The following is a 13,380-nucleotide window of genomic DNA, read 5'->3' on the forward strand; positions in this document are numbered from 1 at the left end:
TAATTGCAGAGAATGGGGTATCGATGTGTTGAGACGATTATTTTCTTCAACGGAAATTCATTGTATTTCAAAGATTTCTTTAAGTCATGGGCCGTTAGATAATGCTCAAATTTGGGAAACTGATGCTTCAGGTAAAAAAAAAGAAAAAAAGAAAAAGGTTCAGTGTTAAATCCGCCTACCAGTTAGCTGTGTCTCTTTATAACCCGACTCAACGTAGTGGGAGAAGGATGGATGGTTCACGGGTAAGTGTCGGGTCAGTTTTGGAGTAGGTTGTGGAGTTTTCTTTACTTTCTAAAATTAAACATTTTATTTGGAAATGTTGTTATGGTGCTATCCCAACAGGGTATGCGTTGGTTCACTGAGATTGCTTGCAAGATCTGGTGTGTCCAAGGTGTGGGTTGGAGGTAGAGGATATTAATCATATTTTTTTCCGCTATCCTCACTCGGTTCAGGTATGGAAGCTGACTCCTCTTCGTTGGGATTTTTCTCAATATTCTCCTTTATCTTTTGTTGAATGGTGGGATAAAATTTCAATTAATGTTTTGCCTTCAATGGAAAATAAAGGAGTTATGATTGGGTTAGCATCCTTTTGTGTGTGGATGATTTGGAAAGCTATAAATAAAATGATTTTTGAGAAGGATGTGTGGGATCCTTTGATGGTGGCTAATTTAATTACGGACCGTTTTTGGGAATTTTTGAATGTGCAGCAGAAATGCAAGCCGCTAGTTTCTCCTTTGCATTCTATTGTGTCCTATAACCATTGGACTCGTCTGTTGCATAACGAGATTAAATGTAATGTGGATGCAAGTTTTTCAAAGTCTTCTCGGTTAGGTGGTGGAGGGGCGGTGTTTCGGAATTCAAATGGTTTTGTTGTGAAAGTTGTGATTTTTAAGTCGCCTTCTTCTTTTTCTGTGCTTGAAGCTCAAGCTTACGCTTTCCGCCGTGCTATTTACTGGGCTAAAGTGTTTAAATTTCAGGATGTCTGTTTTGAGTCGGATGCTAAAGTGGTGGTGGAAGCCTTAACGGGTGTTCTATCTGGAGAGAGTGCGTTTGCTTCTTTGGTGTCTGTTATGCAAAAAGAGCTTCAAGATTTTCCTACTTTCTCAATTATGCATGTGCGACGGTTTAGTAATCAGGTCGCTCATACATTGGCATGTTTATCGTGTGTTGAGATGGAAACGGACTTGGTGCTTCAGTCCATGCCTTCATCAGTCCTTAAGTTTTTGGAGGAGGATGTTGCTACTTGAGTGTATGGAGTTCTATTTCTAGTTTCTGTTTTCGTTAAAGTTGTTGCCAAAAAAAAAAATTATATTACCAAGATGGTACCCATATTAATAATAGCTTAATGGCAATGTTGTCCTCGAATCTCACTTATATTACACACACACACACACACAAAAGAGCATGTTACTTTAGCATGCTAGAATGGAATAACACTGTACCGGTTGATATGTTAGCAACTTGTCATGGTCAGAGCATGTTACTTTAGCATGCTAGAATGGAATAACACTGTACCGGTTGATATGTTGGCAACTTGTCATGGTCCTTTTTCTATGAATGTGATTTGTGACAATATGATCCTACCCCAATTTCGGACCTCTTTCCATGCAAAGTCTTTTTTTGTATTATTTGGACTTCTCATGTAAATAAACATTTATTTTTATTTGTTTGGGCTAATTTTATTGAGTCATAGACAAATTTCACACTCAAACTTCAAAGTGACATTTGATTTGACAGGAGGGGTAATTGGTGTCTTTAATGAGTTAAATTAATGGAAGTGACTTTTTTTTTTTTTTTTTTTTTTGTGACAAGATATTTGTGCTTAATGAAACAGTATGAAATTAAAAAAAAAAACATGAAAAGGAATTGGACAAAATTGTATAAGAACAGCTAAGAGTTTTTGGTGTGTAGTGCCATTTGTATCATACGAAAAAAAAAAATGATAAAATAGTATTACATCCCACATAAAGTTCTGCCTATTCTTTTTGCAGCGGTTGAAACTTGAATATTTTTTATTTTTTATTAAATGAGTTGGGTTAGTATTTAGGATTTTTGACACGATTATTAATTGAATTGGGTTTAAATTTATCTGTTTAATATAATACATTACAACGACATGACACGATTATGACCCACAAACACGAATTGTCACTCCTAATTATTTGTTATGATATATATATATATATATATATATATATATATATATATATATATATATATAGAGGTTTTCATTAAATTGAATAATAATACAATGGAACAAAAAAATGATGCATCTCAATACTTTATGTGAATTCACGAATAAATTATTAAATTTATTTGTAATGGATCTACAGTGATATAATACTTTATTTTTTATAGGTTTAATGTAACAAAATTAAATTAATAATATTATAAGAAATAGTATATTTACTTTTTCAATGAGTGAACACTTATTTATACTTTGGAATTGTACTGCTAAAATTGGATCTATTTTTTTCTCTTTTCTTTTCTTTTTTGTTATTTCCATGAGATAGGCCTTGTGGGCCAATTACTTTCTGGAATGGGACCTGGCGACTGAAATCCCTACAACTAGACCATCACTGGGCCAATGTGATAAATTGTACTGCCATTGATTGCTTTCTAGTAAGTAGTTTTCCAAGACTAGCAGAGGAGATTAAGCAGATGAGACTGGAATAATATGCTTTAGCATATGGGAGTTTCATATATGCCATGGTCTATACCAAACATGACATCCACTACATTGTAGGGATAGTCAGTAGATATCTGTCCAATCCCGGACTTGATAACTGGTCTGTTGTGAAAATATCATAAAGTACCTTAAGAGAACCAATAATCTCATACTCATTTATGGTTCTAGTCAGGTATGCTGATTCTGATTTTTAATCAGATGTAGATACTATGAGGTTCATGACTTAGTGTATGTTCATTCAATGGAAGGGAAATCAGTTAGTAGATTGTTAAGCAGTTTTCAACTGCTAACTCAAAACTGAATGTGGAGTACATTGCAGCCTTAAAGGCAGCAAATAAAACCTTTTGGTTTGATCTCACTGATTTAGAGGTTGTGGAGCATACTAGCCTGCCTATCAAGCTATATTGCAACAATAGTGCAGAAGTAGTCCAAACCTATGACCCAAGGTTCTATAGAGGAACAAGGTACACTGAGGGGAAGTATTATGTCCTACATGATATTATCTGACAAGAAAATGTATTCGTGGCTAGAATATTGTATTGGAACACAACTTTGTTGATCCATTAACAAAGGTGTCATCGATCAATAGTTTTGATCGTCACCTGGAAAACATTGGAGTTAGATGTAATTCAAATTGGCTATGAGGGCAAGTGGGAGCTGTTGGGATTTATATGCCCTGGCATAGCAAATTCCTATTTGGATTATAATGACATAAATTCCTGACATATCTGAAATATTTATGATTTATATAATTGAAGAATTCAATGTATTATGTTTTGATTCATTATGGAATTGATAGTGTCCACTTGATTACAAGAAGTATTTATATATGTATGTGATGGCGATCAATACATGAATATAAATAGTAATCATAAATAGTTCAAAGTCGGTAATTATGGATGAACTCATTATTAACTAAGACTTGAACTGGATCCACGTTAGGTTGAGATATATTGTGAGAACCGTCGTATGCAATTGCTCCCTATCACCACCATGGCATTTGACTCCTAAGCATGAGAGAAGTATAGACTCTTTTATTAATTAGTAATTATTTTAATTTGTTTGGCGGAATCTTCAGAATCCTTAGATCGACACTTTGGGTAATTATGTAATTAATAGTTAGAGGGTTATATTTTCAATATTTGCATCATTACTACTTGTATTTATTTTGTATTTATTATAGTTTATCACAAAATAAATTCGAAGACCTTCGTGTGTTTTTAGAAAAAATGATTTATTATATATTTATTTATTTAAATTATTATTTTTGTCAAACAAATATTTTATTGTGATCAATCTGAAAATAATCAAAGATACCAAAATAAATATATTAATTAAGTAGTTGGATTGATGACTTTATTTATCCGATAACTAATTATGCATAAAGGGGTCAAAGTGCAACATTGACTTAGATGTTATTTATTATTTAATTAGAGTTCAATTAATTTCTTGGGTAAAGTACAGCTACACCCCCTGAGGTTTGACAAAAGGACACTCAGATGAAACTTACTTATTTTTTGGACAAAGACACTCCCTGAAGGTTCAAAAATGGACAAAAACACCCATTTACATGAGAAATTGACCAAATTACCCTTTGACCATTTAGGAGACTTTTTAACTTTACAATTTAATAAATTGGACCAATCTATCCTTACGAATAATTTATGCATAAAAAAAAAAAAAAAAGTAACAAAAAAAAAAAAAAAAAACCTTTATATTGTTCACTTTTTTTTTTTTTTTTTGGTTATTTTCTTTATAAATGTCCCAACTTCCCAATATCATTTTAGACGTCTATATTTTTAAGAAGTTGAGATATTTATAAAGTAAATAATAATAAAAAAATGAATAATATAAAGTTTTTTTTTTTTTTTTTATGCATAAATTATTCATGAGGGTAGATTGTTCCAATTTATTAAATTGTAAAGTTAAAAAAGTTTCCTAAACGGTCAAAGGGTAATTTGGTCAATTTTTTATGTAAAGGGGTGTCTTTGTTCGTTTTTGAATCTTTGGGGGGTGTCTTTGTCCCAAAAAACAGGTAAGTTTCCTTTTAGTGGCCTTTTGCCAAACCTCAGGGGGTGTGGTTGTACTTTACCTTAATTTCTTTTAGTGGAGTAGAAATTAATTTATGAATTAATTGAATTGGGTCCATGGATGGGGCCAATTATTAATTCACTGTAGCCAAGAAAATAATAAGCCCAAAGGATTCTCACTCATAGCCCAACTTGATATTGGAATCCTATTAGATTTGAGATATGTGAATTAGAGATTGAGAAGGATTTATTGTTTCATTTCCTTATCTTTATGTTGCCTATGTAATGACCCGGTCATTTTCCTTCCTTTCATTTTTCTCGAATTTTCACGAATATATTTTTTTTTTCGTTGATATTTTCCTTTCTGAGTTCGGTTTCTCGTCATTTAATGTCGTTTCGAGTGTTTAGGAATGGTTTATGAGACTCTTTCCTAGGGATTGACAACTTCTTTAAAGGACCGCGTTATTTTCACATTTTCATTTTTTTGACACTATTCACTTTTCGTCCTTTTTCCTATTTTGTCTTTTCCCCTTTTGTCACTTTGTTGGCATAGCCTCACTTTTCATGTTCGGAGTTAGTTTTTGATTTCACGTATCTTCATTCTAAGTGGTTTCCACGAAATACGTATCTTTATTTTTGTAGAAAAGTACTTTGGTTGCTCCCGGTGTCCATAGGGGTATAGATGCATAGTTCTTCAGAAATATTTTTTTTTCTTGGGGTGTTTTTCATAAATATCTTTTGAAGATATTTTATTTCATGGGTTTTTAAGAAAATATTTTTGGAAGATATTGTCATTCTGGGTCATTAGTGCAGTTATCACTTTTTGTAGGGGCCATTGTGCAATTAATGAAAGTTATTACAAAAATGCCTCGTTTTGAGCCTGAATCTTTGTACGAGATTCATTTTCATTTTTCGTCGAGTCATGTACTCATAGAATTTCCTTATTAGAATCCATTTTTGGCCACTTTTTGAGTTCGGGTTTGAGGCCAAGTTAAGATTTTGGTGTGACCTCCTTGGTGTTTAATGATCACCGTGTTGTCCTCGACATAACGTAAGAGTATCATCAGATTCGGAACACTTTTCATTTGGTGGAGATTTGAGATTTCATCTCAAATGGAGGTAGGGGATGTTATAGGTTTATATTTTTGTTGTCTTACATGCTATTGATGCTTATTCAACTTGTATGCATGATTTAGTTCAAGTTCCAAAATTTAATTTAATTACTTTCTATGTTTAAAATTTAATTCTCATGATGGTGTAGAACTTAGAATTAAATTGTAGCATGCTAGAAAATTAGGCTTTGGTATGTTTGTTAACATATATTAAATTTGGATTATTTGAAAAAGAATTGCAACTTTTATTTATTAATTTTATTTTGTGAAAGTTTAATTCTCATGATCATACCTTGTTTGGAATTAACTTGTGATATGCTATTAAATTAAGTCTTGGCATGTTCTTTAACATACTTTAATTTGAGAGCATTTGGATGAGTTTGAAAGCCTAGAGATTTTAATTAAAAGACTTAATTAAAATCTATTTAATGGTTCCATTGGCTAAATTAAGTTTTTAACTTGATATTTGTAATGAATAGGACTTGTTCACTAGCATATATTAATTTGAGACCTTATGATGTTGCTTTAGAATCTAGGAATTTAATTATCATGATTTAATTAAATTCTACCTTATTGTTCTAATGACCTAATTAAGTTTTGAATTGATATATGTAATGATCAAGCTATACTGTTTAACATATATTAATTAGGGATCATTTGGTTGAAATTTGAAATCTAGAGAAATTAATTGATTTATTTAATTAATTTCTGTTTCTATTGCATTACTGATTTAATCATGAGTTTGACATTGGTAGTATGTTTAAAGTATGATTTTAGACTTGTAATGGATTCATGAGTTTATGTTTTCAATATTGAATTATATTGTTATAGCGAGTAACGAATCGCACACTGAAGATTCGACATGTGATGTTATTATAGCGTGTAACGAATCGCACTCTGAAGATTCGACATTTGTCATCTTATAATAGTTGTGGATTTAGAGTATGTGTTGTGTGTTTTCAACCTACTTGTGCATGAAAGGTAGTTTCATGCGTTATTTAAACTATGTATAAGTTATGAACTTATTTACTTATTTTGGAGTCACTTGGGACATTGTTACAAAGACATAGCTAGAGTTTGGCTCTAGTACGGGAGGTATGAGTTCTCCTTATTTTATAGTGCGCACTGGGGTGGTAATCCCAGCGGGTTAGTGCCTAGAATAATCGTTTAGGTCTTGACTTTATCCAAGATTTGATGTCCAAGTCTTCCACTATTTGATTTCGCATTCAATTCCAAGTTGACAACCAATGTTTAATTGTGACTTGTGGTTTTGGTTATTGGCGATTTAATGTTGTTAAGTACATTTATGCATTATGATTTGTAAGGAATCATCGTATATTTTTAATGTTGTTTAGTACATTTATGCATTATGATTTATAAGGAATCATCGCATGTTTTTAATGTTGTTAAGTACATTTATGCATTATGATTTTTAATGAATCATCGCAGTTTTGATGTTATTAAGTTCATTCAGGCTTATTGATTTTTAATAAATCATTGCAGATTTTGATGTTGTTAAGTACATTTATGTTAAAATATTCAAATGTAGCTTAGGAATGATCCTATAGATTCATTTGGAACATAGACGTTAGGTGGTATGACCCACTTTAATTGTTTTCGCATTTTAAATTTCGAGTTGATAACTTTGAGAGTCTATATCTTGTTGCTTTGTATAACATATTTCTATGTTATTGAAATTGCATGAGTGATGTGATCTGTGCTAGAAATGATCTAAGGTAGTTTAGGATGCTCCCTGAGTCTCACCTTCGACATATACGTTAGGTGGAATGAATCACAATGATTAAATTATGCAAACTTGTAAAACTTAGGTCCTTACATGCTCATCTTCTACGAGTAACTTTATGTTACTCACCCCAAAGTTACCGGGGAAATTTTTCAGGTACAGGAATCAAGGTTAAGATTATCATAAGATAAGTAGTATGATTACATAAGACATGTCAGTGTATACAGGAGAAGAATGTGAAGAATGATGATATGCTGCATATAATTATGTCAAGATGAACAAATGTATACAATATACTCAGGCAGACAAGGATATACCACATGCTAGAATAACAAGCAGGTACCATGTGCTAAGGTAGACAAGCATATATCATATGCTAAGACAGTCAAGGTAAGCTTCTAAACAAGTTGCCACATAAGCAAACAGACATGTTATCAAATCAAAATACGTTATTAAGAAGCACGTAAGTACATGGTACGACAACACACGTGAATGAAAAACGTAAAGTATGCCGACATACGTCGCATACGGTCATGCTAACATAAACACGAAGACATGATATCACACCAGAACATGATAACAACCCAGACCATGTTATTAGGAAGCATATATACACATAAAGCATGTTAAACAAATAATAGATGTCTCAAAACACTCGAGCATGAGAAAATGTTATCATATAAGACATGTTATCAAATAAGACATGTTATCAAGATACAATGACATATCAAAACAAAACAACAAGAGCATGATATGCACTCAAAACCTGTCATCCAAGGTATTTGAACCCGGACGCTCTGATACCACCTGTGACAACCCTAGATTTTTCAACCTAGTGTGTCCTGTGATGACCCGAAGCGGATCCAGAATGAGAAAGTAAGAAACAAGACAACGGTCTCTCAAGGCACAACACACCTCTAAGACCCTAAGATGACCTTCCATGAGGTCACGGAACCTAAGGAAATAAAATGCAGAAGCAAGAGATAAAAAAAAATAACAGTTAAGCCCCTAGGGGCAAAATAGTTATTTTTAAAAATATAGATTCGGGTGCCACCGAGCACACCTTTGGAAAAATAACAAAAAACTAATCAAGATGGACTCAAGAATCGCATGATTCAGAGTTCGAACGAAGGAGAAACGATAAGACAAAGAAAAATGAGCACTTAAGGCTAAAAGGGTAAATTGGTAATTATCCAGGAATATTCGAGTGCAACCGAGCACACTGTTAGAAATACAACAAAAAATTAACAAATATGGACTCAAGAATCACTTGATTCGGAGTCCGGATGACAAAGATATCAAGTCTTGAAGTCATAGGAAGGGAAACCCCATCTCGGTTCGAACCAGAAACTGACACTACCTCATTAAAACATGAATATCTTAAGGTACAAATGAAATATGAAGCTATAATTGGTACCATTGGAAATCTTACTTCGACACAGTCAGTTTAGACTCAAGAACGGACCATATTGGAGTTGAAACAAAGAAGTTACAACAGTTCAAAGTTGGAAGACCAAAGCTGGACCCTCAAACAGGATCTGGACGACTTGAACCGGTTCAGCATTCTTGAACTAGTTTAACATGGACAGAACGTCTATATTGGACCAATTTTTGCACCTTGAACCGGTTCAACATTCTTGAACCAGTTCAACCTTGACAGAAACAGTAGAAAGCAGCAGAAACAGTAGAAATGCAGAAAATTGAGTTTGGAATGCGGTTTTCGAGATCAAGATGACATTTTTTGAGAAAATGTCATGAAGAAACTCCCCCTAAAATTACATTTTCTATGTGACAAAGTCAAGAATGAAATTTATTTCCCAAAGAAAATTCCCAAAATGCCCTTGAACCAAAATATGCGAGAAAAATGTGAAATGAATCCGTAGGAGGCTCATTTCACCAACGAAAGAGTTCTTCATGAAAACAATCATGCACGCAAATGTAAATAGTGATTTTGAGTGTGTGGGAATGGTCCGTGACCCCAGAAATGGTCGAGTCAAAATTCGACCCCCCAACGGCCAAAAAGGCGAAAATGAACTTGAAATAGAAAATGTGAAAACCAAAATTATGAAATGGTTTCAAATAACTATTTGGCCCTTGGCCACACTTCATGCATAATTAATGAGACCCTATAAAGGAATAAAAATAGAATTCCCACACCCGATGCAACCATGGTGAAACAATAACTTAACATTTTTCAATATTTTCATAGTACTTCATGAAGTCAAAATTTACATTGGATACAAAATACATGTCATTGGCCTCATCTCATACATGTCAAATACAATACAAAAGGTGTACTTATGTACACATTATATATATGGAATCAAATATACACATTTTGACATAAAAGGCTATAAGTGACATTTCAAGCCAACCTTTACAAGAATTAAAACCTTCAAGTCTATAATCATCCAAGCAATGATGAACATCACGAACAAAGTTTTCGTACTTGAACAAAACCCCCAGTAATTTCAAGGTGAGTAAACAAGTTTACTCGTAGGGAATGAGCATGCATAGACTCGATTTCTTTATAGATTTTTACATTAACTTGAAACAATTCAAAATGGTCATGCCACCGAACGTCTATGTCAAAGTGAGACTCAAGGAGCATCCTAAGCTACCTTAGAGTATAAATCAACAAGAATTATGATATATAGACATATATGAAACGAATCAAGGTTGGGATAATCCAAAGAGCATGATAAGAAGGATACTTGAATATAGATCAACGTGAATTGCATTATCAATACAATTAAGCAAGGTTTGGAATAATCCATACAACACGATGAGAAGAATACTCGGATGTAAATTAACAAGAATTACATTATCAATTCAATTTACATGATTGGGATATTCCAATTAACACGACAAGAGTTACACATGAAATCAAGAACAATGCATAATATCTATGTAATTAAACAAGGATGGGATATTCCATAAAACATGAAAAAGGCAAGTATAAGAGACACGAGTATACTAAATGGAATCTAGATACAAGAAGCAAATGTATAGTTTCAAGTATGCTGAATGAGGTATAAATACACGAAGTAAGCATAATGTCTATGCAATTAAACAAGGTAGGAAATACTCCATATATCACGACAAGGTTCTTAGATCTTTAAGAGATAACACTTGAAATCTAAGGGTTTAGAAATTTTGCATATTGATATAAATCATTACATGTGGTCCATGCCACCCAGAATCTAAGTCAAGTTACATGTATAGGATCATTCCTAAGTCACGATAGCATAAAGTAACATGAAATGAGATAACTAAGAAAATTAACAAGATTGAAACAATTCAATTAACACGATAAGGACAAGGCGTGAAATCAAGGATAATACATAATATCTATACAATTAAACAAGAATAGAACATTCCACACAACACGACAAGTTTAATACATGAAATCAAGAACAAGGCATAATATCTATGCAAGTAAACAAGATTGGAACATTCCAATTAACACGAAAAGGTCTTAAATTTTCAAGGAATACAACACTTGAAATTTAAGGAGTGAAATCACGGAAGAAGCATAAAATCTATGCAATTAACAAGATTGGAGCATTTAATGTAACACGACAAGGTTTAAATCTTCAAGGAATAACAACTTGAAATTTAAAGAGTGAAATCAATCAATGTGGATACTCGGATATTGCCCGGATTAAAACCGTACTCTCGGGATCATTTTAGGGCTACTAACCCATGGGTACCTTTCCTTAGTGCGTACTATAGTATAGGGAGCTCTCTATCTCCCGTACAGAACCAAGTCCTAGCCATATCAATTCTTGATTGATATCCCAAGTTCCAAAATCAACAAGTTGTGCAAGTCAAGCTAGTATTAAGATACAAGAAATGCATTAACCACGTTTCATGCACAACTAAGATTTTGGAACACATAAGTCATGCCCTAAGTTTTAACTATAATGGCATGTGAAATGTCAAGAAATCATAGTGTTCATCTATATAGTCTACAACCAAGATATATAGCACATGAAATCCATTGATGTAAATATACCACAAGTATAAGATTAATGATCTAATTATTTACTAAACAACGCATGAGTAATCAAACCATTCCAAGATAAGGGTGCAAGTTCATTAACCACATTAATGAAGCTAAGTTGCAACAAGTCATGATATATGATAAAAAGGTAAAAGCCTCATGAAAAATAAGTCCAATTCATTAGAACACTAAGTAGAAATTAATTAACCTAATTAATTAATTTATTTAGAAATCAAAGTTGTCTAAAAATTCTCAAAATAATATATGTGAATATCCATTCCACGGTGATTGCAAATATCACATCAATTTCACAAAGTGAGGAAGATATCATCAGGTGGAATTGAATTAATTTAAATTAATTAAATCTCTATATTTCAAAAGTTGTCCAAATGATCCCAAATAAATATATAACAAGGATTAAGTCATGGCCATGCCATATATCAAGTCCAAAATGGAATACAAGCAAAACACAATTAACTAAAATTTAAATCAAATTAAATTCATTAAATCTCTAGATTTGAAAACTCATTCAAATGGCTCCAAATAATTATATAACAAAGATCAAGTCAAGGTCATGCCATATACCAAGTCTAAAATGAGTTATATGCAAGCGATGATACATCATTAATTTCTCAAATTGATAAAAGACATGCATACAACTTGTATTTCACTACAAAAGCAAGTAAAACCATTTGGAAAAATAAACTATAACACCCCCTACCTCACAAGAGGATTGTTCCTCTTGAATCTAAGGCAAATCAACACAAAATGGCAAACCCTTCTAGGGTTATGAAGAGGAGGATGAGGGGAGCAAAAAGTATTCCTAAGGTTTAGCTTGGAAATCAATGGAAGGCTCTCAAAAATCAAGGTCAAAGCTTAAGACTTTAAGCTTCATCCGTGGAGGTTAGGGTTTTCTTTACAAGAGAGGGAGATGATAAAATCAAGTGTGAAAGAATGTGAGTGGAGGAAATAGAAATCCTCCATTCACTATGTGGTCTTACACTAAAGTCAACACACACAAGTTTGGTCAATTGCACAAAAACCCTTCTTTAACAACATAATCCCAATATGGCTCAAAATAATTGGAAGACTAAATTGTGAGCCTACACTTGTTACAAATCCAAGGCTTCTTCTTAGGCTTAATCTCAAGCTTACACTTGTCAACCATCCAAGCCAACAAGTGCACCTATCCTAGGCCAACAAGTGGTTGAATCTCCACCCTCCACATGTTATCATTCAAGGCATCAAAATGTCTCCACACAAATGTCAACAAGTGGACCAATGAGAATGTGACACTTGTTACACTTTCCAGAAATTGTAAAAAGGTCCTTTTTGAAAATATCTTCCAAATTAAATTACAAAATGGTCCCTAAGATGAAAAATAATTACTTTAAGTAATTACACAAGTAACCCCAAAAATAAGAAAGTTTCCAAAACAAGTGTGCATCCGCACCCCTAAGGAAGAAAGTGCACTAATGGCATGTATTTCTGGGAAAGTAAAAATACACATGGCATAGAATTTAAATATCATGGATGCATGCAAAATTGAATCAAATCCGAATACGAAAAGTGAGGTTGTGCCAACCAAGTGACAAACGGGAAAAAAACAATAGGTGAATAGTGCCCGTAAAGTGAAAATGCGAAATTGACTCGGTTCTCAAAGGAAGTTGTCAATCTAAATGAAAGAGTCTTGAAAATCATTTCTAAGCACTCGAAATGACACCCAGTGACGAGAAACAGAACTCAGAAAAGAAAATTAAACGGAAAAAATTTATCCGTAAAATTTGAGAAAAAGGAAA

The 13,380-nt window shown here is 33.0% G+C and overlaps 1 protein-coding gene across 1 annotated transcript; it reads left to right on the plus strand.

Moving 5' to 3' along the window:
* Window positions 1–623: 623 nt before the first annotated feature.
* LOC132309114 (uncharacterized) lies at window positions 624–1,247 on the plus strand. The gene has a single exon (XM_059807465.1). The coding sequence runs from the start codon at window positions 624–626 to the stop codon at window positions 1,245–1,247; it is 624 nt and encodes a 207-aa protein (XP_059663448.1).
* Window positions 1,248–13,380: the final 12,133 nt, after the last annotated feature.

Source organism: Cornus florida, unplaced genomic scaffold (genome assembly GCF_030987335.1).
Source record: "Cornus florida cultivar Cherokee Brave unplaced genomic scaffold, ASM3098733v1 CherokeeBrave_3.0.0_Hap2_Chr05, whole genome shotgun sequence".
Taxonomy (NCBI): Eukaryota; Viridiplantae; Streptophyta; class Magnoliopsida; order Cornales; family Cornaceae; genus Cornus; species Cornus florida.

Coding starts and splice junctions, on each gene's coding strand:
- LOC132309114 (XM_059807465.1), top strand. CDS start 624: ATGATTTTTGAGAAGGATGTGTGGGATCCTTTGATGGTGGCTAATTTA.